At 34.9% G+C, this 26,515-nt stretch overlaps 1 protein-coding gene across 1 annotated transcript; it reads right to left on the bottom strand.

Moving 5' to 3' along the window:
* Window positions 1-19,364: 19,364 nt before the first annotated feature.
* Window positions 19,365-21,287, bottom strand: sox14 (SRY-box transcription factor 14). Its single transcript, XM_056459971.1, has one exon. The coding sequence runs from the start codon at window positions 20,881-20,883 to the stop codon at window positions 20,167-20,169; it is 717 nt and encodes a 238-aa protein (XP_056315946.1). The 5' UTR covers window positions 20,884-21,287; the 3' UTR covers window positions 19,365-20,166.
* Window positions 21,288-26,515: the final 5,228 nt, after the last annotated feature.

Raw genomic sequence — 26,515 nt, 5'->3', positions numbered from 1 at the left:
ACAATATACGCTGGCCTTGAGAGGCATTCAAAAAATGAGGGTGTTCAGCTTTTGAACTGAAGAAAGATTGTGTGTAGACCTAAGGAAGTGCACTAAACATAAAGTAAATGGAAATAAGGACCATTTAGAAAATGTTCTTGTTCTTACACAACACAGGAAGAAACATGCAAAGAGAAGTGAATTTAATGAATGTAAACACTTACTAAATCATCTTTTAAGGCATTTTGAGGTTATATTCAGGTAGTTCATGACCTGAAAGTTTTCAAGACGGTTTCAAATCTTTTGTGCTTGATTACTGCAAAAGCTCTATCATTTTGTAAAGAAAGAAAGATAAGAAAAAAGATTTATCATCAGTACCAGTGTCAAAGAATATGAGGGACCAGATTATACAAAGATTATTCAATCATTAAAGGGATAGTTCATCCAATTTTTTTATTTTGTTATCATTTGCTCACTCATGACTTGTTTCAAACCTTATGAGTTTCTTGTCCTCTGATGAACACAAAAAAAGATATTTTGAAAAATGTTGGAAACCTGCAACCATTGACTTACATACATTATACCATTAATTGGGGGAAAAAATAGAAAAAAAAAGGGGGGGGGGTGGCTAGTAGTTCTGACTTCAACTGTATTTATATATATATATATATGTATATTTATTTATTTATTTTTTGACCAACAAAATAAAAAGTCATAAGGGTTTATAACCACTTGAGGCTGTGTAAATAGTGAGTAAATTGTAAAACTATTCTTTAAAACTAATAGTTTGGGAATATTTTCAGCAAAATTATCATTCAAGATATCAACAATAATAATAATGCTAGGGGCGACATGGGGTCTCACTAGCGCTGTCACCTCACAGCAAGAATGTCACTGGTTCGAGCCGCCGGTGGGTCAGTTGGAATTTCTGTGCGAGTTCTCATGTTCTCCCCCATGTTCGCATGGGTTTTTCCTCTGGGTGCTCCAGTTTCATTTACAGTCCAAACACACGTGCTATAGAATGAATTGGAATAAGCTAAATTGTCCGTAGTGTATGTGTGTAAATGTGAGTGTGTATGGATGTTTCCCAGTACTGGTTGCAGCTGGAAGGGTGTCCGGTGTTGTTAAACATATGCTGGATAAGTTGGCAGTTCATTCTGCTGTGACGATCCATGATAAACAAAGGGACTAGGCTGAAGGAATATGAATGAATGAATATTATTAATTCTGATAACTCAGAGCATATCGATTTCTTCCTCGACTCAATGTAATATTTTAACAATACTGGAACTGGGAACTGTAATTGGAAATGCTAGTTCTTTATCAGTTAAATTCAAAGTAATCCTGTTTCTTCTGATTCTCTTTGAGATGTGGAGTGGATTTTGGATAACCACAATTTCAATTTAATGCCAGGTCATGTTGTTATGTTGATTTACATAACTCATTCTAACAAATTTGCTGCCACCAAATCATAAATGTGCTGTCACACATACAATACACAAACACAATAATCAAAATTGACTGAAAAACAGAAAGCAATTCATTTGAATGATCCGTATTTGAAAGGGTACTGAAAAAAAAATCATACTTAAGTGAAATAACCATTACTTATAAAAATATTGCAAGCAGAGAAAAAGTATCTGTTCTAAGTACTACTCAAAGTACAATATGTAGCCCTTCTAAATGTAAATGCAGAGTAAATGTATGAAGAGTAGTGAAAAATTACTCAACCTTATACCCTGCATATTAAACATGCAGCCTACATATTTGCAATTTGCCATAAATTTAAAATGAAAGATGAATTACATTACATGAGAACATATTACATTAATATATGCACCAATAATGCGTGTGCTTGAAGAGTCAAATCTGTGTATCTTAAAAGGGTAAACATCTGTTAACACTTTGGTTATGCACTTTGAGTGTCCAGTAGTTGGTGCAACAAACCAAGCCCATGCAGCACTGATAGAATACATGCAATTTCAATTCAATTCAATTTCAATTCACCTTTATTTGTATAGCGCTTATACAGTGTAGATTGTGTCAAAGCAGCTTCACATAAAGGGTCATAGTAAATTGGAACAGTGTAGTTCAGTTTGTAGTGTTTAAGGTTCGTTCAGTTTAGCTCAGTGTGGTTAATAATCACTACTGAGAGTCCAAATCTGAAGAGCAAATCCAACAATGCGCAGCTCTATAGACCCGAACCATGCAGCCAGTGACGACAGCGGAGAGGGAAAAACAACTTCAATAAAAAAGCGAAAGTGAAGAAAAAAAACCTTGAGAGAACCAGGCTCAGTTGGGGCACGACCATTTATTAATTTCTCCGTCTGGCCAAACGTCCTTGTGCAGAGCTGCAGGTCTCAGTGGCAGAGACTGGAAGCTGGCCTCAGCGAAGACTCGTCTGTCTCTGTAGCGTCACAGGAATCAGTCTCATGTTCTCCACTCTCTATGACCAACCACAGTAGCTGCTCAGGGTACGGCCTGGTCCAGGATATGGATAATTTGTGCATGTATTTGAAAACGTAAACTTCCTGTAGTGCATTTGGTTACTGTTTGAGAGGCTGTTTCACGATTTCAGCCATGATACACTCCTCCGAAATAAAGGTCACTATAGGTGGGGTACCTTAAAAGGGTACAAAAAATTTGGACCTTGAAGGTGCATATTAATACCTCAAGGGTACTTATTAGTACTTAACAAGTACAAAGTGGTTCCTCTTAAAGTTTTTAGGTAGCTAATATATACTTTTGAGTACCAATATGGACCCTTTAAGTACAAATGTGTGTCTTTTGAAAAGGTACCACCCCAGTGACAGCTTATGTACCTTTATTTCTGAGAGTGTACAGTAGGCATCCTTCATCTTCTCACCAGTGACAGGCAGTCTGAACAGTTGTTGTGTGTAACAATTTTGTGTCCGTCTTAGACACTTTTTATGGCACAATTTTAATTTCCACACTGTACATTTGTTGCATTTATAAAAAATCTGTGACTTCAGGTCACTCGGTCTGATTTCATTGGACAGGGATTTTGATTTTTCTACTTGACTGGTCAAAAAAAAAGTAGTGAGTGTGGGAGAGGCAGTGGCGCAGTAGTATCGATGGTGCCTCTCAGCAAGAAGGTCGCAGGTTCAAGTCTTGGCTGGGTCAGTTGGCATTTCTGTGTGGGAGTTTGCATGTTCTCCCTGTGTTCGTGTGGGATTCCTCCAGGTGCTTGGGTTTCCCCCACAAGTCCAAAACATGCGCAATAGGTGAATTGAGTAAGCTAAATTGTCCGTAGTGTTTGTGTGTGAATGAGAATGTATGGATGTTTCCCAATGAGGGTGTGCAGCTGGAAGGGCATCTGCTGCCTAAAACATTTGCTGGATATGTTGGTGGTTCATTCTGCTGTGGCAACCCCTGATTAATAAAGGGACTAAGCCGAAAAGAAAATGAATGGGAAATAGTGCATAGTAAAAGTACTATTGTAGAACTAAAAACTACTTAGTAAAGTAGAATTTCAGTGATTTGAGACATATGTAAATTTGTACCATTGATAATGTAATGAAGCAAAGGTAAAGAAATGACGATTAGATATCATGTAAGCAATGATTTGCAAAACGGCCCTGTAGACAATTTAAAATTTGTGAAGGGTAAAGAAAAGGGGAGAGGAGTTATTGTAAAGGTCAGCTCATAGAGGCTCTAGTTTATACAAGTGAGAAAATGGATGTTGAGAATGATCAATTACTGTGTGACATTTTCATAAGCGACAATGTTTCAGAAGTAGAGTGATACAGTATGTCAAGGCATAAGTGGACAACGCGGCCTTTTCTGGCACTCTTTAGTGAGCCTATCGCAGGAATGTGAATAGATATCTTATGTGTTTTACATAAGACAAAAATGAATACTTATCTTAAGTGTTTTTGCTTCTCACTCATATCACAAATACAAGTGTATGTTAGCATTGCTAAAATACACCTGCAAATCTATAAATATACAAATACAAATATATAAAAATACATTTTAACAATAATTTGTATTATTATACTTAACTAAATTGTATCTGTATAAATGTGAGAGTGTAGGGTGTTTCTGGGTTGCAGCTGGAAGGACGACCGCTGATAAATAAAAGACTAAGCCGAAGGAAAATGAATGAACTATTATTACTTGCTCAAACTGTTTATATAAATATAATTGAGTGAAGTTGTCATTTTGCTTTATTTGTTGTACTAAATATTTATGGTAAGTTTGTGTTTTTTCCAAATTTTGACTAATTTAGTAGCATCACAAAATAGTGTTAGCCTGTTTCCACATGATCTGCTACATCCTGCTGAGGTATGGGTTTACTAATTTCCAAACTGTCCTCCATTTGACATTGTGTTCCACCACAGACACTGGTAACACTTCAGTGGGATCATTCATTCATATCATTTTATTTTCGGCTTAGTCTCTTTATTAATCCAGGTCGTCACAGCGGAATGAACCGCCAACTTATCCAGCACATGTTTTACACAGCGGATGCCCTTCCAGCTGCAACCCATGGGAAACATCCATACATGCATTAGTATTTCTGATGTAAAACAAATCTTTGCAATCTTATCTAAAAATATAATAAATATAATTACTAAATTAAAAGTAATTGTGAGTGTCAAAATGTGTTAAGCAACAATATAATAATTGACCAATATGAAAATATGATAAAACTGTAACATTTTAGTTTAAGTAACGATTCACACCATTTGCTACTGGCTTATTATCTGCCTATTATTAGGAAATCGACTGTATATTAGCACTTATAAAGTATGATCTTATTTCACATTCCTAATCCTGCCCGATACCTAAACCCAACTACAATATAACTAACTATTAATAAGCAGTTGTTGATTAGTAGTTTATTAAGCTAAAAGTCTGAATTAAAGGATTGTTTATAGCATGAATTGTATACTAAAAACAAAGTGTGACCGATAAACATGTCAGTGTTTTCAGAAGTTTAAACTATTATGCCTGAAACAAGATGTATAAATGTTAATTTGAATAGTTTATTAATCATTTACTTATTTGTTCTGAGTGCTCTTTAAAAAGCACCAACTACTCTTAATTGACTGCTGTAGTAAATAATGCAATACGTATTATAGTATATACAATATAGTTATTATATAATATATAGTATATATATATTATAATTTAGTAATGAAAATTTGACACATTATGAAAATACAATCATTGAGCAATTATTTATGTGCTTATAAGAATACAGCATATGCAGCTATATTTCTAAACTGCCCCTAATTGTCAGTAAACTAATACTTAACAATGTTAAACTTTGGTCCTAATGCATAAACAAATGATTCATAGAGTGCTGTTACTATAAAGTTTTATCCCAGACACTTGAAAGAGGCTCTTCTAAGTGATGAGCATTAAAATGAACTTTGTACGGATTTAAATAAAATAAACTGTGCAAATCTTTTAATCCCTCATAAATGTAACTGGGCTTCTATATTGTTCTATATTTGTGTGTTTTTGTTTAGTTGATATCAGTTTGTTGTTGATTTCCATCTTAATTTCTTTTGAAATGTAAAACAAACGACCCAGTTGAGTGTTGACACCTTCTGGACAAACAAAGTCCTATGAAAGCTGCATTTTGATTGGCTGTCGTGCTTGCAGATTAGTTTGATGCAGTCAAATTAGCATATTATGTGTTGTGTTGAACTTTTTAGGCCCCATACCCTTATGAAAACTGACCATGGTTAATTTATAGTAAAACTTAAGTAATCATGGTAGTCTGGTGGATTGATTACCATGTTTAAATCCCCAGCTATATTATAAATAACATTGTTAAACTATTAAACTATGGTTAGTGTGATAGATGCAGTTACACTACTGCAAGAATGTGTAATTTTATTATTATTTTTTTATTATTATATTTTTAACCAAAACCGTGGTTCATTTTTGTAACAGACCTGTAGGCGGGGGTGGGATGGGGGGGGGGGGGGGGGGGGGGGGGGGGGGGGGGGGGGGGGGGGGTTTCAGGTGTTCGAAGCACCCACCCACAAATGACAGAATTTGTCCCATATATGAACTAAGGTCTTATTTTAACTGCTATCCACCATGACTGTGAAACTAACCTATCAAAAAGGCTTTAAGCCAGGCAGAATACTCTTGGTGTGACATCAGCCAACCAGTTATAATCAATGCAAACCACTGTTTTTAGTTCCAACATCCAGCTGTGCAAGAAACAATCTTACGTAAGTGAGGTCATCTTTCACTACTGACCTACTGTTTTTAAATAGAGAAATTACTTTTATTCTAATCTTGAGCCTTATTCTTGAAACAAAAAATTACCAATAAAAGGTGAGGAGCACCATGAGCAGCCCATATTAAGATTATTTGAAAACTAATTTAGCTATTGTTGTTATTCATGAATTTTCAAATGTAAATAGTGAAGCTCTTATTATTATTATTATTATTATTATTATTATTATTATATATTATTATTATTATTATATTATGCTTTAATTTTTTTATTCTTTAAATGGCCAAATTATGACTGAGGAAAGTTGAATGTGCAGGCCAGTTTGTTATTTGCCTAATAAATGACAATGGGCTACTGTTTTTGTACGTATTATAGTATATACAATATAGTTATATATAAATATATAGTATATTATATTATATTATAATTTAGTAATGAAAATTTGACACATTATGAAAATACAATCATTGAGCAAATTATTTATGTGCTTATAAGAATACAGCATATGCAGCTATATTATAAACTGCCCGCTAATGTCAGTAACTAATACTTAACAATGTTAAACTTTGTCCTAATGCATAACAATGATTTATAGAGTGCTGTTACTATAAAGTTTTATCCCAGACACTGAAAGAGGCTCTTCTTCCATTCTTTAAATGGCCAAATTATGACTGAGGAAGTTGAATGTGCTGGCCAGTTTGTATTTGCCTAATAATGACAATGGGCTACTGTTTTTATTTAAAACTTTAACAGATTCCTTGTTTTTATCTATTGATATATGATAATATATGTATGTGATAAATATGTTTTTAAAAATAAAGTTATATGCAAATGTTTTTATTTATTTCAAATCTTTAGGAAATATTTTTGGTACATCAAAAAGTGTTGTTAGGAACACCCCACCAGGTAATACAGCTTAAAATAGTGTTTACAATGTCACTAAAATTCAGTATTTAAATAATAATTAAATAGAAAATGAGTCGAATAACTGCAAAAAGGTACTTTTTGAGAAAAAATAACCAGCCCTTTCACCAGACTGCCTACGAGCCTGTGTAAGAGATAGGAGCATTCACTAAATAGTGCTCCTACCATTATGAAGACATAATGAACTGTGCCCTTTTCTGTAAGAAACTATCATATAGCTTGACTGGTGCAGCATCATATTATAGTAGTGCATCAACCATGTTTTCGATCGGGGAACACTGTATTGTTAAAATGCTGCATAAAAATACTGTAAATCATGTCCTGAATGACTAAATGTCAGTGTTATTAATTGTAAATAAATAAAAACAGTGGGTGAGGGACCATCTTAAAAGTCCACACATTGCTTCAAATGAACCTGCATTTTGATTGGTAACACTGGAAATATATGATTTCATGATGACACAACACAATACTGACATTAGTTTGACACTTTATGCACAGGGTGCATGACTACCATATAAGATGCTTGCACAAAGCTTTCAATAGGACACAACCAGGACAACAGGATCATCAAGGCCATCATCATTATAATCTGAGGCCTTTTTTAGACTCTTTGTAGAGACCTCAGCCTCAGGTTTTAATGGATGTAGGTGTATCAATAATGTACAGTGTATAAACACAAAAACTGGGGCAGACCCTGTGTCAGTCATTAAGTGTCTGTTAACTGCTTGTCAGTGAGATTCATATGGGCTAATGAGGCTGAATCATTTAAATGCAGCTCTTGTTATGCTCAGGTGGTCTTAATTAAACCAGATTACACTATTTCCTGTTCTCATACTGTACTTAATGGGATACTTCTCAAGTGGTTCTCGCGCTCAACCAAGGTTTACTTTTCAGATTCTTGATTTCCCCCCTTTAATAAACCAATTTTCTGTTTGAACAGAAGAGATGGGCTACATATTTTAAACTTTCCTAATCCCTTCCAGAAAAAGAGATTATTTGGAGGTAGTGCGGTATAAGTGCGGTAATTTGCTTTATCGCTACTGCTTTGGCAAGCCCGCTAAAGGCCCAATTAGCTGCCTGAGTATAAATATTCATACTTTTGTTTAACTCGCTACCGTACATCAGATCAGCGGTGGCTTCCTAAACAACAGAGAGGCAGAAATAAATATATAATGAAGACAATAAGTAAGAAGGAGCGGGGGTCTTAAAACATCAAAGACTTCGCTATCTCTGTGGCATGTAAACACTGAGTGCCTTTCGTGCATCGAAGAGCTCTATTTAATGATTCTATGGAAGATTGCCACGGCGACAAGCATCCTGCAATAAATAAAATTAACAAACATTTCTGTAGGGTCTGTTCAAAGGGAATGGGAGCCCAATGTTTTTTGTCCCGATAAGTGGTCTATACATCCCTCCTGCTCTTTCCTGATTAGTCTAATCCAGTGAGAAGTGCGTGCCGGGGTCTGATTGAGTCAGTCACCGCGGCCCCTGAGGGGAACCCTCCTGATAAGTGCCTTTACCTTTCACCTCCACAGCCCCACGCACACACCGCTCTAATCTCATTTGGACCAGGAAGACATGCTCTGGCACGGGGAGCAGCGATTAGCATCCCACTCAGTTTACATGCTCTCTCTCTCTCTCTCTAGCACACATACGCGCAGTCCTCCACAGACCTGCAATCAGACGGACCACTACACCCTATTTGCACCCAAAGAGAGAAATAGAGTCTGGCAACCAATTTTAGGTCATTTTGAATGACTCCACTTGATTTTATCGACTGGAACTGATGAATGTAAACCAGTTTTGTGCATATGGATCGTACAATAAATAACAAGCACCTCCAGAGACCTTTTTATCCATCTTTCAATAATATTCAATGCATGGCACTGACCTACAATCTTAAAGGTGCACCTTATTTTGTCTATTGAGTTTGCAAGGGAAAAAAAATCCTGCTTTAATGATGCATAAACACATTCGTTTTCACATTACTGCAGCAGCTCTTTTTGAAGTCTGTCTGAAATGCTCTGATTAAATTCTGGCGCCTCCTAAACAAGATTAGACTGCTCTGATTGGTCATTCGACTGCTTTGTATGTGTTGTGATTGGACAACACCTTAAGTATGCTTCTGATTGTAATGGCACTTTCTGTAATTGTAACTTTCAACTTTCAAGACTTCTATATTGTAACAATCGATACCACTAATATTTGATAATGGCCTTGGCTCAATCAAAATTGATCAGAAATAAGTGAGCACTTTCAGGGTAGTCATTCATTCGTTCCTTTTCCTTCGGCTTAGTCTCAGAGATCATCACTGTGGAATGAATCGCCAACTATTCCAGCATATGTTTTACACAGCTTTACTTACCTTTGCTTGTGGGTGGCATTATCTGTATTATGATTCTAAAATGTAGCCATTTTATGGAAGAATTACTTGGAGCTCAACTAGCTGTTTTAGGTATTCCTTTTTGTAGGATATAGTGAGCTGTTTAACTTTGCAGATCTTATACCTGCATGCATATACTCTAAACTTCAAACTAAAGGTTCTTTATTGGCATCAATGTCCAATGAACATCTACTGGACACAAATGTTTAAAATAAATGGCTCCATTTACTTTAAGGTTCTTTTAGGGTGCAAAATAATAATAATAAAGGGGCGACACCAAGGCACAGTGGGTAGCACAATCGCCTCACAGCAAGAAGGTTGCTGGTTCAAGCCTTGGCAGGGTCAGTTGGCATTTCTGTGTGGAGTTTGCATGTTCTCCCCGTGTCCCCCGTGTGCTCTAGTTTCCCCCACAAGTCCAAAGACACGTGCTAGATGAATTGGGTAAGATAAAATGGCCATAGTATATCTGTGTTATTGAGTGTGTGTGAGTGTTTCCCAGTGATGGGTTGCAGCTGGAAGGGCATCCACTGGTTATAACACATGCTGGATAAATTGGCAGTTCATTCCGCAGTGGTGACCCCAGATTAAGTGACTAAGCCGAAAAGAAAATTAATGAATGATAATAATAATAATAATAATAATAATAATAATAATAATAACAATAATAATAATAATAATTTAGCACTGCCATGAAAAAGCATAATTTTTTTCCAAATAGATACATTACATGCACAATATAAAACATGCACTGTTTAAAGATGACACATTTTCAGTTTTAAGTGCGCTCACTTGTACAATTATACAAAAACATGTACATTTTTAAATAGCCCCTATTCACAATAAAAACTGTTTCTGTATTGGAACTTTTCTCTCTTATTACAAAGTTTCTTTATAAGGAATGGTTTCACAGGGAACATTTAATATTCATAGAATTGCTATGTTGCACACAAAAAGTTATTTATGATGGGAAAAATACAAAAAACTAGGTTCTTTACAGGCATTGATAGTTCACTGAAGACATTTAACATAACCATTCTATTTTCACCAGAAAATATATATATATATATTTTTTAAACACTCTCAAAAAATAATTTTTTTTTTATTGGAATTTATGGCTGAATAAAGAGCCTAGAACCCTTGCATTGCTAAATAGCCTGCAGTAAATTTTTGTTTAAAAGAAATCTCTTTTCAGATTTGCTTATACTGAAAGGTTGTTTGTGTAACCAAATCATCTTCTATAGCATTGGAAATTTTTATGAGAATTTCATGAATGTTAATAATTCTCAATAAAGTTTTATCTTATTTGGACACCATTAAGTATAACTAAAAAAGTTGCAAAGTGTAATAAATGTAAGCATTTAAGAACACAAGTGTTTTGAACAAGTGCTTTAAAAAATTCCTGTCTGGCCATCATAAACAGCTGTCTTGCTGAAACCGATTAATTGTGACTGGCTTTTTAAAACATGCTAATCTGCATTGTCGAGACTGATGTTCAGTTGATATAACTGCGAAGGGAAATTTAATTACATTTGATGTGCAGCCTGCAGGAGAAGTGCTCTATCTTTTCTACTCACCTGAGAGTGTCTGGGAAGCGAAGGTTATTTCTGACATCACTTTTCTCAGAAAGATACCTTTGTGATTCTCTGAATAAAAGTAACATGCTCTATTGTTTAAAAGCAAACACTGTAGGCCTTTGTCTTCTTGTATGCACAATTCCGAGATAAATTTTTCAAGTTTCTTTTATTAGTTCACCATCATTAGGAACTTTTCTGTTGGAAATTTGCTCATGCGACACTACAAATGTCTGTGTGACATCTGTTAATTGCTTTTCTTTTCCTTGATTCAGGCTAAGCTCTTTCAGGGTCATGTGTTTGCTGTGTTTTCCTGACGTGAGATACAAGTGAGTGGACATGAATAAGACAACTGACAACTGGACCCACAAACCAGTCAAATGGGACTTAGACTAGGTTTTCGTCACCTAATATGCTGCAAACCCAAGGATGATTGGCAGCTTGTCAACCTGCATGGCAGTCGGTGTCACAGAGCCCAGTGATGCCAACAGACAAGATGCTTTTGCCTCTTCTTAGGCAACATCAGTAAATAATGCAGTCATTGAGTGTGAGAGATGACACAGCATGATGGCATGGACTTATATTTTGTCAGGTGTTTTCACATGTTATGTTTTCATAGTGTGATTGCATTGTACACTGTACTCAATCATAAAACAATGTTTTTCTAATTATATTTGCTAGTGTTCAAAGGTTTGTGGTCAGTAGGTTTCATGTTTTTGAAAGATGTCCTATATGCTCACCAAACTTTGAATAACAGTAAAAGTTACGTTGAAAATCACTTGTCGGTTATAATATATTTTGTGAAGCAAAGTTCGTTTTTAGCATTATTACTAAGATAATAATACAAATCATATTAGTTTGCTGATTTGGTTCTTAATAAAAAAATTTTATATATATATATATATATATATATATATATATTATATATATATATATATATATATATATATATATATATATATATGCTGTTTGTTATTTAATTTTAAAAGTATATTATTTGTATGTAAAAGTACTGTTTTCTGTCACTTTTGATCAATTTAAAAAACGTAATCAGCGTCAAAAGGCTCATGTCACAGTGGTGTCACGATAATATGTGTGGGCTATGGCTCCACCATGTGAAGCTATTTTTTATCGGTTCCTTGTAGCACCTCAAAAAATTTATGCAGATTTTTTTTTCTTTTAAAACGAATAGCCACTGACGTGGCAACTCCTGATTTCCATTTCTTACAAGGTTTGTGCCTTTAAAATTAAAATAGCCCATAAATAAAGTGTTTGTTCTCGCCACTTTGTTGACAAAAAGCCCAGAGAACTGCACTGGATTCTGAGCTGAAGCAGGATTACGATTACCCTCTTCACAACAGCAGTGAAAGTGAAACGTCTGTCTTTCAACACATCTTCACTTGAAAGCTACACTGGGGAAATGATAATAACAACATGACTTAAAATGTTTTTGAATCAGTAGCATACCATGTATAAACACACACACGCACACACATGCACACAGTTTTGTGTGTGTACTGTATATGTAAATGTAATATGTACTGTATATATCTCTATTCCTACAAAGGAGAGAAGTGACAATAAACACCCCAAGGCCTAGACATTTTTTCATTTTCTACAAACAGGACATGTTTCAACTCACAGAATCTAAAGGCATGCAGATTTGGACTGAAGAACCGAAACTGTTTAATGAATAAATGAAGAAAATTTTATATTTTATTATAAATATTTTTTAATTTTAATTTTATTAATTTAATTTATTTTATAATATTATTAACAAATGATACTTCATGCAAATTATGAGATTTTTGTGTTAAGTGTACCTATAAAGGATACCTTGGTAGAGAACTCATTTGGGTTTGCAAAACCATAAAGCCTCTTTGAATTATTAGCCCCCCTGTTTATTTTTTCCCCAATTTCTGTTTAATGAAGAGATTCTTTCAACACATTTCTAAACATAATAGTTTTAATAACTTGTTTCTAATAACTGATTTAATAATACATTTCTAATTTCATTATCTTTGCCATGATGACAATACATAATATTTGACTAGATATTTTTCAAGACATTTCTATCCAGCTTAAAATTAAAAACTGCTTTTATTATAGCCGAAATAAAACAAATAAGACTTTCTCCAGAAGAAAAAAAATATTATCAGACATACTGTGAAAATGTCCTTGCGCTGTTAAACATCACTTGGTAAATATTTAAAAAAGAAAAAAAATCTAATTATTCGGACTATAATTTTCTTTCTTTTAATGTTTCCCAAATGATGTTTAACAGATCAAGGAAATTTTCACAGTATGATATTATTTTTTTCTTCTGGAGAAAGTCTTATTTGTTTTATTTCGACTAGAATAGACGCAGAAATTAATTTTTAAACACTATATTAAGGTCAAAATGATTAGCCCCTTTAAGCTATTTTTTCTTGATAGTCCACACAACAAACCATTGCTATACAATAACTTGCCTAATTACCCTAACCTGCCTAGTTAACCTAATTAACCTAGTTAAGCCTTTAAATGTCACTTTAAGCTGCATAGAAGTGTCTTGAAAAATATCTAGTAAAATATTATTTACTGTCATCATGGCAAAGATTAGAAATGAGTTATTAAAACTATTATGTTTAGAGATGTGTTCAAATGTGTTAGAAATCTTCTCTTCAAATCTTTTCTTTGTCTTTTCGACAGTTGAAGTCATATATATATATATGATATATATATATATATATATATATATATATATATATATATATATATATATATATATATATTATATATATATATATATATATATATATATATATATATATATATATATATATATATGTCATTTGTTTTTTTCTCCCATTAAAATAAAAAATCATTTAAAAGTGATTATATAAAGAAAGATTTACAAGTAATATAACATTCTAATACAATAATTTAGATATCTAATATATCTAATATAATTGTAATCTATAATAATAATCTAATATATCTAATATAGTAATAAAATAATTTTGCCACAGTAATTTAATCCACAATGAATAACTTTATTTAACTTAGCAACCATTAAAGCTGTCCAAGAAGATCAGCATATTGCTCACAAAGTAAGAACTAACCTACGCTCGATTTTATGTGCATATGATCTTAGGAAACACCCCTGCTAGTGCGTACTGTTTTGAGGGCCTTTGGCATGTGTACAATCTAAATATTGTGTGTGGCTAACGGTTATGACATTATATGAGTTATGGGAGATCAACAGTTGTTCACTGAAACGCATGTAAACGGTAAAGCACAAATATTAAAAATAAGGATTTATAAAGTAATTAATTTAGTAAATAAATAAATACAGAGCTAGTAACGTAAGAACTCCAGACGATATCTGTTCCATATTGTCTGAACTGTCAAGCACAAATCTTTTATATCAAGAGAATAATTTATTAAGTCATTAATTTAGTAACTAACTAACTAAATAAATAAATAAATAATAATAATAATAATAAAAATAATAATAATTAAATACAGGGCTGGTAACGTAGGAACTCCAGACGATTTCTGTTCCATATTGTCTCAACTGTCAAGCACAAATCTTTTATATCAAGAGAATAATTTATTAAGTCATTAATTTAGTAAATAACTAACTAACTAACTAATTAACTAACCAACTAAAGAAAGAAAGAAAGAAAGAAAGAAAGAAAGAAAGAAAGAAAGAAAGAAAGAAAGAAAGAAAGAAAGAGGTAGTAACGTAAGTAAATACTCCACAAGATTTCAGTTCCATATTGTCTCAACTGTCATTGGCAAAATAATCACTTTGATCTATTTTTTCGCAGCACCTTTCAGCCTCAAGTGGTTTTCGTGTCGTGCAACTAAAAACTCGAAAGATGTTATGATCCAACTTTTTTATTGTTTATGCGTTGTTCTTGCTGAAACCTCTCCGAATTATATTTCAGGATATTGTAGAAAAAATTATACGAGCAGTCATTCTATTAGAATTTGGTTACATTTTAATACAAGTTGCTACCAAATAATTTAACCAAAATGCTTTCGATTGCCTTTCAGCTATTAAAGTTTTTTATTTCAGTTGATTTAATTATTAGGCATATTAGTTTATTATTATTTTTGTAATATAATAATAATAATAATAATAATTATTATTATTATTATTATTATTGGCTTTAGTGTAGGTTCTAAAATGTGTTTACAGTAGGCTACGTGTGGGCCAAACATATCAACAAAATTACCCGACATATATATAGTGCTAGAAATGCACATATTAAGGGATGCAAAACGTAGACTTGCAACTCTCCAAATCTATCAAACATTTTGCAAAATTTGTTAAACATGGTCTATAAACGGTTTGGGCAAATTAATCTATTTGCACGTAATGATCACTTTCCGTCTATGTGACTTTTAGACTACACGACCGTTATTTTCCTAACCTTTTTCTTTTTAGAATGCATGTTTCCACACCAATACACACACACACACATATATATATATATATATATATATATATATATATATATATATATATATATATATATATATATATATATATATATATATATATGTATGTATGTATGTATATATATATATATATTATATATATATATATATATATATATATATATATATATAATGTGCTAGTTTGTATTACTATTATTATTTTTTGTGATAATGCATGCTTTACTGTTTGACATGTAGTGTGTACATTAACTGCTGTTCAGTGTGTGTGTGTGTGTGTGAGAGAGAGAGAGAGAGAGAGAGAGAGAGAGAGAGAGAGAGAGAGAGAGAGAGAGAGAGAGGAGAGAGAGAGAGAGAGAGGAGAGAGAGAGAGAGAGAGAGAGAGAGAGAGAGAGAGAGAGAGAGAGAGAGAGAGATGTATCCTACACTGTCTTTGAATCAGTCGGAGGGGTAAAGTCTCAGTGTATATCACATTCCCGACTGGACCCGCACATTAAACCACCGAGGCATGATTCCTTTTCTCTTCCATATTTCCTTATCAGCTCCTTCGCCGTTTCATTTCTTTCACATGAGAATTCAGGGACCCCCAAATTCAAGGCCGGCGCTTCAAACAACAGCACTGCGGTTTACTTTTCTTCTGTCCAAATGCTATCCCAGATCCAATTTTAGATAGACGAGGCTTCAGCAATGATGCTTTTAGGACTTTCCGAGGGAAAGAGACAATAGTTAAAATTTTTAAATGAGATCAGCGTTGCACCAAATTCAATATATTGCAATAATGAAATGTATTATATTATGCCTTACTAAATTTGGATTGAGATAAGCAGTTTCACTTCTGTGAAATAATTACAGAACGACAACAATAATACAATATGCTGTCCATATATTTTCTAAATTGCTATTTTCTTAAAAAATTTAATATATATTTTAGAAATATAAATAATTTAAAAAATCTCAGGGCATGGTTACACAGTAAACCGTTGCTGTTGTCTCCCTCAGTGAACCGAGTAGACTTTAGTTTTCAATGAAACAGGCCTAGAAAATTGGCATGGCAAGATTTAAAGCGAGATATTTTTAAGCTACATATCAAACTAAAAAACTGCGCATGTGATTTCAGGGTGACATTAAGAGACAATAATGCAAATGACCCATGGCATTCAATTAAAAGTGTCATGTCCCCTCACTTTTGTTTCATGTGTTTTATATTTTCCACTAAAGTGTTTGAGAAAGAAAGCGCCTTGTGTCCCCCTCCTCATTGAATTTTATCACTAAATGAAGCATATAAATGATCTGAAAGCACAGCCTGTCGCATTAAATTAAATAAAATAAAGAACAATTATCCTCTCTTTTTCTCTGATCTCCTGCTGAAAGGAGTCTTGGCGAGATAAGGCAGATTGAATTCGGGCTCTCCGTTGAGCTCAAATAAAACGTCTCGGAGAAGAGCTACCGATTTAGGGCTCTATAATTTCAAATCATAATTTTCACCTCTTATTTTATTATTCTAATTTTTTTTTCTCCACTTGGGTTTGTTTACTACGTTTTATATGCACAGAATGCTTGAAAAAAATGGCTGCAGTGATCACAGTTGATTAATAGCTGTGAAGGGCTCATAAATTAACATCTAATTACACCCACATGCTCTTAACTAAACATAAAGCCCTGGATTGTCATTCATATTCAAGCCATGTGGTTGATTATCTAATTCAGTTTGTCGTTTGTTTGTTTTTTTTTTTTTGTTTTGTTTTTTTTTTTTATTACTGCATCAATATGTCAATACATTTTGAAATTATTTTGAACTCCCGTTTTGAGGGAACGCCGAGGCGAAGAAGGATTTAGTAAATATTAAATTTTATGAAAGGATTCATTTAAATTCACGTCTTGTTGTTCAAATAATCCAGTAACGCAAAAACACACGTTTCTCGCTTTTCTTTTAGAAGTGCTCCTTAAAGTTCCCTAATTATCATCGTCCAATTTCAAAGTTGAATCTGCATGCTTTAGGGGGCTGATGTAAAACTTGCTATTCGGTTCAATGGAGTATCACCCTAATTTACAGCGGCAGATAAGAGCACAGTCTGTCATAAAAATCTGAGCCCCCTCCCTCCCTTTATTGAATTGCACCTTGGGCAATAGTGCAGAATCGTGAATCTTAACTTCTTCCAGCATATGTTCCTGGCAGATAAGTAAACAATCTGGATGTGAAATGAAAATTTTAATTAATACAGTAATGCTATTACACCTCGGTGTGCAAATCCCATTCCCCATCCCTGCGACAATAGACAAAAGTACAGGCCAATTCCAATCCTCTGTTTGCAGCCCAAACCCAATTGTTCTGCGAGCTTGTTTCCTTTGAGTGAATCCCATTCTCCATTCACGCATCTGCTTTAGTTTCAGCAGCACTTTTTTGCAACACAGGAGGAGAACTTGTACCAACTGTGTATTACAGTATTATGTGATCTGGACAAATTGTGATAGAAATACACACTGTTAATTATTCGGAACGGGTTGTAACCTGTTTAACATTCACATTAGAAAATGTTAATAAAACTGATTTAAAACGTATGGCCTATATTTTTTAAAACAACCTGCACTGATTTTTATAAAATCTTTTTTGGTTCCTATCCGTATTGTTATAATAATAATAATAATTATTATTTTTATTATTATTATTATTATTATTATTATTATTATTATTATTATTATTATTATCATATAAAAGCTTAAATTAAAAAAATATTTTAAGGGAAGTTAACAAGTTTACGGGAAAGTAAACTCCATGATCAACGTTATAAATAAAATTTTACATATAGACTTAGTTAACTAATATAAAATATTTTAAATATTGATTTTCTCAAACTCAAAGCAGCGTGTTTGTGTCCGCAAAGTGTTGGAATGAGCTAAGCAGTGGAACAGGTGGAACAACCATAGAGTCCCTGAAGGCTGAAACGTCTGAAACATACACACATCAAAGAGTGTGATCACCTTATTTCTGGGACACGACACACACTTGAATGCAATGTAGAAAGTTTTACACTCTATAAACAACTCGCGCGTGTTTACAAAAAAATATATAGACAAAAATTGCAGAGCAAAGAAAGAAAGAAAGAAAGAAAGAAAGATTGTAATGCAAACTGGCAGCGTCAATATCTGCAGTCATTTCCAACGTATCACAGCGTGTTTGTAGGCGCCGCATCGACACACATTTAAAAGCACCTGACGCTTTGTTCGATTGTTTTATTGTAAATTGTTTTGTAATACTAGATGACATGGCTCATACGCGTACCACCCCTTCTTCAGTCCAATTTTCATCCTATTGTGGGTCTCGGAGTAAATCACAATTCATGTTCGCCCTCAGTTTCCCTGAGCGTCCCTGTACAGTAATTGTTTTGCCATTTAATTTGGACCGACGGTCCCTAAAGAGCATTCGGGAACGCCACGCGCTGACAGAGTTCATCTCAAATCTATGCCGAAAAGCCAGATGGTTATTAAGACAGCCTCGGCCGAAACGCTGGATTATTTAAGCGGTGCTGAATGAGAAGATAATTATTGTAGATATCTAATCAGAGTAAGATAAATTTCTGTTTTATGCTAAGCAGGTAAGGCCTGTATACTTCTATCTGCCCGTAAAAAAAAGATCTTAGATTTAAAGGCAGAAATAAAACACGCTATAACTGGATGAGTAAAAGGTATTAAACGCGTGTTCGGGTTCACATTATTTCCGACATGCCCGTTGGCACGACCGTACAACAGCATAGTAAACAACAATATTCAATATTAGTTTAAATAGGCAATATGAGAAAGGTTATGAATTTTTAAGACAGATTGTCTTTATTCAAAATGTCTTTGCTCGGCAAATGAACAAAGAATCGAGGTATCACCCTTTTAGATACATTTTCCTTTCCATTAACATGACAGGATTTAAGTTACCATCGCAGATAAAAAATACAACATGAACTGCTTCGCTTCAAACTTTGTAGTTTCTGAAATCAAATAAACGAGTGACTAGTACTGAACCACAGAGAAAGAAATGTCCAAATAAAAAATATTTAAAGATAATGATTATTTTTTCACTTGAAATTTTAAATAGACTAATTTTAGGTGCCGTTTTTTTATAATGCTAAACAATATAACCCGTATAATCTATTAAACGCTGAATTCCTCACTTTGAAATCCTTATAGTAGTTTCATTTGAATTTCAGAGTGCCAAAAAGAATGGTAAATACAACAGGCTGTACAAGAAACATGAATCCTAACCGTTAGTTGTGCAAATCAAAGTCATTCAAATAATAATAATAATAATATGAGGAGAATAACAATTATATTAACTGTTCAAACAAAATTGTCATTATTATAGCATCAAATTGTACATAATAAATAAAATTAAAGGCATCCAAATCCGGTCGCCATAATAATAAACGTTTGAACATTTACATTTCTTACAGTTCTGGGCACCTGCCTTACATCTATTCCAAGATCCATGCTGGGATCCGAGGAACTTCTCGTAGATGGTGAAAAAGTTCGTGTCCACCGGCTTCAGTAGTATAAATGTCTCGATCATTCCTCTCTTCTTATGTACATGCATTGCTGTATTCAAGTTTTCAAAGAGGAGATTGTTTGTTTTGTTTGTGGTGGAGTCACATAGCAGCGGCGTGTGCTGAAGAGTACGGGTCAATCCCACTCTTGGTCATACCTGGGAACAGTATGTAAGCAACAGGCGGCTGTAAACTCGACGCCGACCATGCGGTGCAGTTACACGGCACCACATACCCCGGGTTTGTTGGCGACGGGTGGGTGTGGGTGTGCTGGCTGGGGCAACCCAGGCTCCCGAATGCGCCGTTCTGGTATCCCAGAGATGATGCGTAAGGTAAAGTGCTGGTGGCCAACGTGTGGGGCATCTCTGTCATCTTCTGAATAGCGCTGGAGCTGAACTGGCTCGGGTCGAGGAAGGAGTAAGGGGCAGATGTAGGTGGCAGGAACGCACGAGCTTTTTCCGAAGAACCTAAGAGCGAGTCCGTGGCTGAGACCGGAAGTCCTTTCAGGTGATCTGTGTCGCCCAGGTAGGGCAGAGGAAACACGTACCTGTCCTTCTTGAGGAGGTTCTTGGGTTTGCGCCTGGGTCTGTATTTGTAGTCTGGGTGTTCTTTCATGTGCTGAGCCCTCAGCCTCTTGGCCTCGTCGATGTACGGTCGCTTCTCGGATTCAGACAGCAGCTTCCACTCGGCACCGAGTCTTTTGCTTATTTCGGAATTGTGCATTTTGGGATTCTCTTGAGCCATTTTCCTTCTCTGGCCTCTTGACCAGACCATGAAGGCGTTCATGGGTCTCTTGATGTGATCTGCCGGCTTTGACATGTTCACTGCGTCCGTCTACAAGTTCCCTACTAAAATAACAACAAAAAAAGTTCTTCAAGCAACCAAGAGAAAATGGTATTCACCTGTCCTGCAGACAGACTCGGATCATGCCAGTTCTGGAGAGCCGGAGGAGCAGTAAAGCGACATCAATGAGAGAAGAGAAGAAAAAAATCCAGTAATTCTTCCGTGTTGGTCGTTTAGTTGAAATATGACGACTCTTCAAAACGACACTATTCGGCTGAGAGAAGAACAGCCACGCGCGCCACAAAATCCAGCGCGGGAGGCGAAGTTTCCGCGATCTGTTTGCGCGCTTTTTTTCTCGGAGGATTCTCGCCCCGCGAAGCACCTGGCTGGGAAATGAGGAGAAGCGCGTGAATGAGAGCCAAAAGCGGTGAAGTTCAAAGGCTGGGCTGGTTCGCTCTGCACGCGATCTGACATAATCGCAGGGCGTTCACGCGCCAACCTGAGCGCCCAATCAGCTCTGAGAAAGCCACATAATACCTACCAAAATATGTATATTACAACACAAACAAAGATCGGGGAGGAAAAGGAGGTGACTCTCTTCCCTCCCCAAATCCATTTAGTTGAAGGTCTACAAACACAGACCCTTCAACCTTTTTGTAATAAAACCTGACATCTACCAGCGTCAATCCTTCAGAGACGACAGATGGCTGAAGAAAAGACAAATTCTTATTTTAAACATCGCAAGCACGCTTTTATGTGTACACTTAAAGTTAAGCCTTATTTATGCAAAATATTTTGGCGATTAAACTGACGATTAGGTTACAATAATACATTAACAACAACAACAACAATAATACATATTCTACACATTATACATACTACTACTACTCCTATTATTATTATTATTATTATTATTATTATGACTTAGTTTTCCTTGGAACTACCATAGATTCGTTGATTAAAAGTTTATGTTGGATATGAAACATAACAAATTGATCTTATCATTCACTCAATCACTAAAACAACACACCGGGCTACTGAAATGTCTAAACAAGAGGAAAATGAAAAGACAAGCGGTTTTGAAGATCAGTGAAAATAAGCGCGCTGTCTGAGGCAGTGGCCCCCAGGCCAATATTTCCTAAATGAGAACAATTGTCCAAAGCTCTCCTGGGACGGGCTGGGTTGGGGCTTGCACCTGTTTTGCTGCTGTAATCTCACATGTGTAGAACATGCCCATGGACCCTTTGGTAACATACCCGCGCAAATTTGGCATTTGGAAAACAATGCCAGTTGCTCATAGGATCATTACATCCCACAAATAATCAAACGCAGATGAAAACATTGAGCTGCGAGGTGTGTTTGTTTCCGTATTCTCACGTTTCTAACAAATATTTGCACGAATTGTAGTGGGATTGTTATATGAAATAATTCAAATTTCAAGCAATTGCTTTTAAAAATTAGACTCGTGGTCACAATATAATTACCTGCATTATTTCAAGCTCTGCATTGAAGCTGCGGTTAATTATCCCTTGTCTTTATCCTGATCTCTTTCTCTCTTCCTCCCTTGTATCCGACAAATAAACTTCCGAATTCATTTGTAATTATCAAAATCGACCCAGTATGTGAACCGAAATATTTCTAATTCAAGGTAATGTTTTGTGTTAGGGTTCGCGCACCAAAAACCTTTAACATGCAAATTTGAGTGTTTAAAAAAGATCAGGGTCTTAATGAGCCCGAGGCAAGAGCTTGATATATGAGAGGCACGGGTGTAATTATTAAGTGAAATGTATAAGATATGTGATATCTCGTGGAGGGGCCTTCAAGCGTGACATGAAGAGAGATCTGTCTGTAATTTTGCACACGAACATATATTGTTTCTATTGTTCTTCAAAACACGCAGTATTAATCTAAAACTTATTCAGTGGTGGTAGATAAATGTAGTACGCATGTATGTATGTATGTATGTATGCATGCAAATAAGTGTTATTTTATTTAATAATTTGTGAGTTTATTAGTTTAGCATTTTCTTTATTTTCTGCAGTATCAGATCCGTTTTGAATGGCAAGGGATATTGAATTGATTATACATTTTATATGTAGTATATATACATAGTTTGTTTTATTTTATTTGCCCAGTCTTTCTTTCCCAAGGTCATTTTATAACTGAATGTTAACACAGATGTATTGATTTTCATCTAGGCTATGTGATCACAGGCATACACAGGAGTTTGCAGCATGCAAGTGGTGATTTCAAGCATTTATATTATTTTATAATAAAAAAAAGTTTAATGTTTGTTGCAGCAACTTTAATTTTGTAGTAACATTGCAACGCAATTATTCTTTGCTCATCTTATTCCTTGGAACCGTAATTACACGTTTTACATTAGGCACAAAATAGACTTTTTATAACAGAATTTAGAAGCAAACTTATTCAAATGGGCATTTATTATTTACCTTAACAACAGTCTATATATATTTTCCTTTCAGAATAAATAAATTTTAAAAATAATTCATTAATAAACTTTTTTTAAAATATAGTATTTTATTATTATTATTTTCAATTAAACAAATTAAAGTCCATGTGTATGTCAATCCTCAATGAGGCGCTCATGGTAAATGCGTCTGGAGAGCATGAAGTGTGTTTCTTAGTGGTGCCGGCTCGATATCCATCAAGCTTTACCGTTCCACCGCCTCTCAGCCTCCCTCTCCATTTCAGAGCACAGCCGAGAGCAGTGCAGCTTGAAATCCGGAGAACACCAGCCTGATAGAAACAGAAATTACAACGGGAATTAACAGAAATTATTGGGGCACACAGCATTTGACATAGAGATGATGTACTCAAAGCTAAATGAAGTGAGATTTGTGAAATCAAGCATGCTGAGTGAGGCGCGCGCGTCATTAAACGGGAGCTCGTCATAATACAGGAGATATTCCGCGTGCGTCGCTCACGTGCGCAAAGTAAACTGCGCTTCTCTGTGCGCGTTCCAATGACTTTAGCAAAACCCCGTTTATTTGTGCTGTAATGTGATACTGGATCTCAGTGTATTTAAGATAAAGCAGGAGTAGCTACGAATTTAGGTCAGAATGGATTATTAATATTAGTTAGCCTAATATCGTTATTACTGTTATTCGCATTTGTTACTTTATTAAAAAAAAATTAAGCTTTAATAGACCAGTAATATTACGACATTACCATTAACTACAACCTCTATCTGATAATTTGCATGAGCACATTTATTTTTGTATTGTTTTGTTCGATTTATTTATTTTTCAAATTTTACACAATACTATCTTAATATAAATAAAAATGTCAATAATAATAATAATAATAATAATAATAATAATAATAATAATAATAATAATAAACCAACAACAAACCATTTATATATATATATATATATATATATATATATATATATATATATATATATATATATATATATATATATATATATATATATAGCTCCTAGTTGAGTTGATAAGTGTTTTCAACCCGCAGTTGAAAAGTGATTACAAAGTGAAATAACCATCAATATGGTAGACAAAAAACAAAAATGAGGAGATACTACTACTACTACTACTACTAGCACGGCTGGACATATTTTACGATTATGTAGCTACGATACGCCAGAACTTTCCCACTAATAACTTAATGCAAAAAGTTATATGCTATTATTGTATGATATTGTTATATTTTAAAAAATAAGTTTCATTATATCATTAAAAATGCAAATGAGCTATTTTACTGATCATTCCGCTAAAATGCCACGTGCGCATTTCAGTTCAGTCCCTACACAAGACCAGCGGGAAAAACGGTCGAAGGGATGAACTGCCGTTTCAGTGGCATGAAATGAAAAGAGGTCAAGTCAATAACAATTCCATGATCTACAGCAAAACAATTCAGTTTGATCGCCGCTGCTCCTGGTTTCCTCAGACTCAGCGGTAACATTGTGTAAATCCCACGTGTTCCACACAGGGTTCATGTGATGGATACGGTGGTACAGTAGCTGTCCATGGTCCTGATGCGCTAAGTGGCTTTTTTCCACCGCTAACTCGCGGTCCCACTCAGGACTCCTCACAAACCCGTGTTGACATTTCAATGCTTTTTATTCTTTTTACATCCCATTTGCTGCTGTGATTCTGCTCGCATGATGCTGCAATAGATGTTTTCCCTCTGAGAATTTGGAAGTGTGCTCTGCCAAGAAACCTCTGCGACTATGTTGCATGTTGTTTTGTAAGCCAATATTCACCCCCTAGGAATTATCTTGGTAAGTTAAGTTGAGTGCGTAACATTGCGGATTCGACAGCGGAAATAGGAGTGTTTACGGCGGAAATGCTCTCATATTTACAAAGCACACGAAGAGCATTTCAAATGTCTGACCTAGTAGGAATGCAGACATCATTCAAGAGCAGACCGTCCCTCTTTTGCCTGGGCGTCACCTCATATGCAGTTCAGAAATTACATCTCAAAGAAGTCTTAAAGCTGACTGTAGCATGATAAATCCGCTTTAAAGGACCAGCGATAGGTTCAAAGGTTATGCTACACTTTATCCTAAAATACTACTCAAATGAATAAATAAACAAATGAATAGAAACAAAATAACAACACTAAATAATTTATAAATATACAATACAATTGTTTTTGTTATAATTTTAATATGAAATGTTTGAAATTATTTATGTATTTATAATTAGTTATAATTGAAGCAAGACATTCACTAAAATGTCATTCAGTGTAACATTAGTTTAAATTAAATATATATAAGACTAAAAATTAAAAAGTGATAAAATAACGAATAAAATTTAGTGTAATAGCGTTTTATACTTATTTTTTTATGCTGAATGAAAATGTCTCATTATTTCACTCGTATTTTGAAATGTTATTTTGACAACAGTTATTTAGAACATTGTTGATTATTTACTAGCAGAAATACTAAGGCCTAAATACGGTACTCGTCTGCTAAGTAGTAATGAAGTAACCAGCATATAAAATGAGAGCTTTACATTGGCAAATTATATACTTAAGACCACTGGCACTTACCCAAAATTACTGAATGGTAATGTTCTCACCCCCATGGGGTGCTGTGCCAGCCAATTATATAGACACACTGTAATGAAAGTTAAAAGTTGTTTTTGGCATGTCGTGAGCCAACATCAAGCAAACCCCTGATGACCTCCAGCAACTTTTCACTCCGTCTGGCAGCCTGAAAGGTAAAAATTCTGAAAATTCTCTCCATTATGAGACAGTGGGCTGAAAAGTGGAGTATTGCCTCAACCTCCACCCCCCTCCGCTCCATCTCCCTCCCCCAGCCAGCTTCCTCCTCACAGACTGACATTATTTCGCATATTCAAATTGCCAGTGTTTGTTCTGGCCGTGGCTCTTGGCTCCCATTTCTCTCCAGTGTGGAAATTGATTTTAGTCAGCTGTCACAGCCAGCATTTTTCTGGAACCTCTGCAAATATATATTTACAAAAAAATAAAAAATAAAAAAATGTGTTTGGTTTGGAGAAATTTCATTAGCCCACGCACCATCCTGGGCCTTTTCTGAAGCGGCCATAAGAGTGATGAGCATAATGCTGTTTTGGGAAAACGGCGAAAGACAAGCCATCGATGCCTCGAGATTGGGCCGCATGTCTGGGAAAGTGTCCAGTCGTGGCCAGACCCGCGG

The sequence above is a fragment of the Danio aesculapii genome, chromosome 6 (genome assembly GCF_903798145.1).
Source record: "Danio aesculapii chromosome 6, fDanAes4.1, whole genome shotgun sequence".
NCBI lineage: Eukaryota > Metazoa > Chordata > Actinopteri > Cypriniformes > Danionidae > Danio > Danio aesculapii.
Note: the sequence above shows the minus strand (reverse complement) of the source record. Positions and strands in the feature narration are given on the sequence as shown.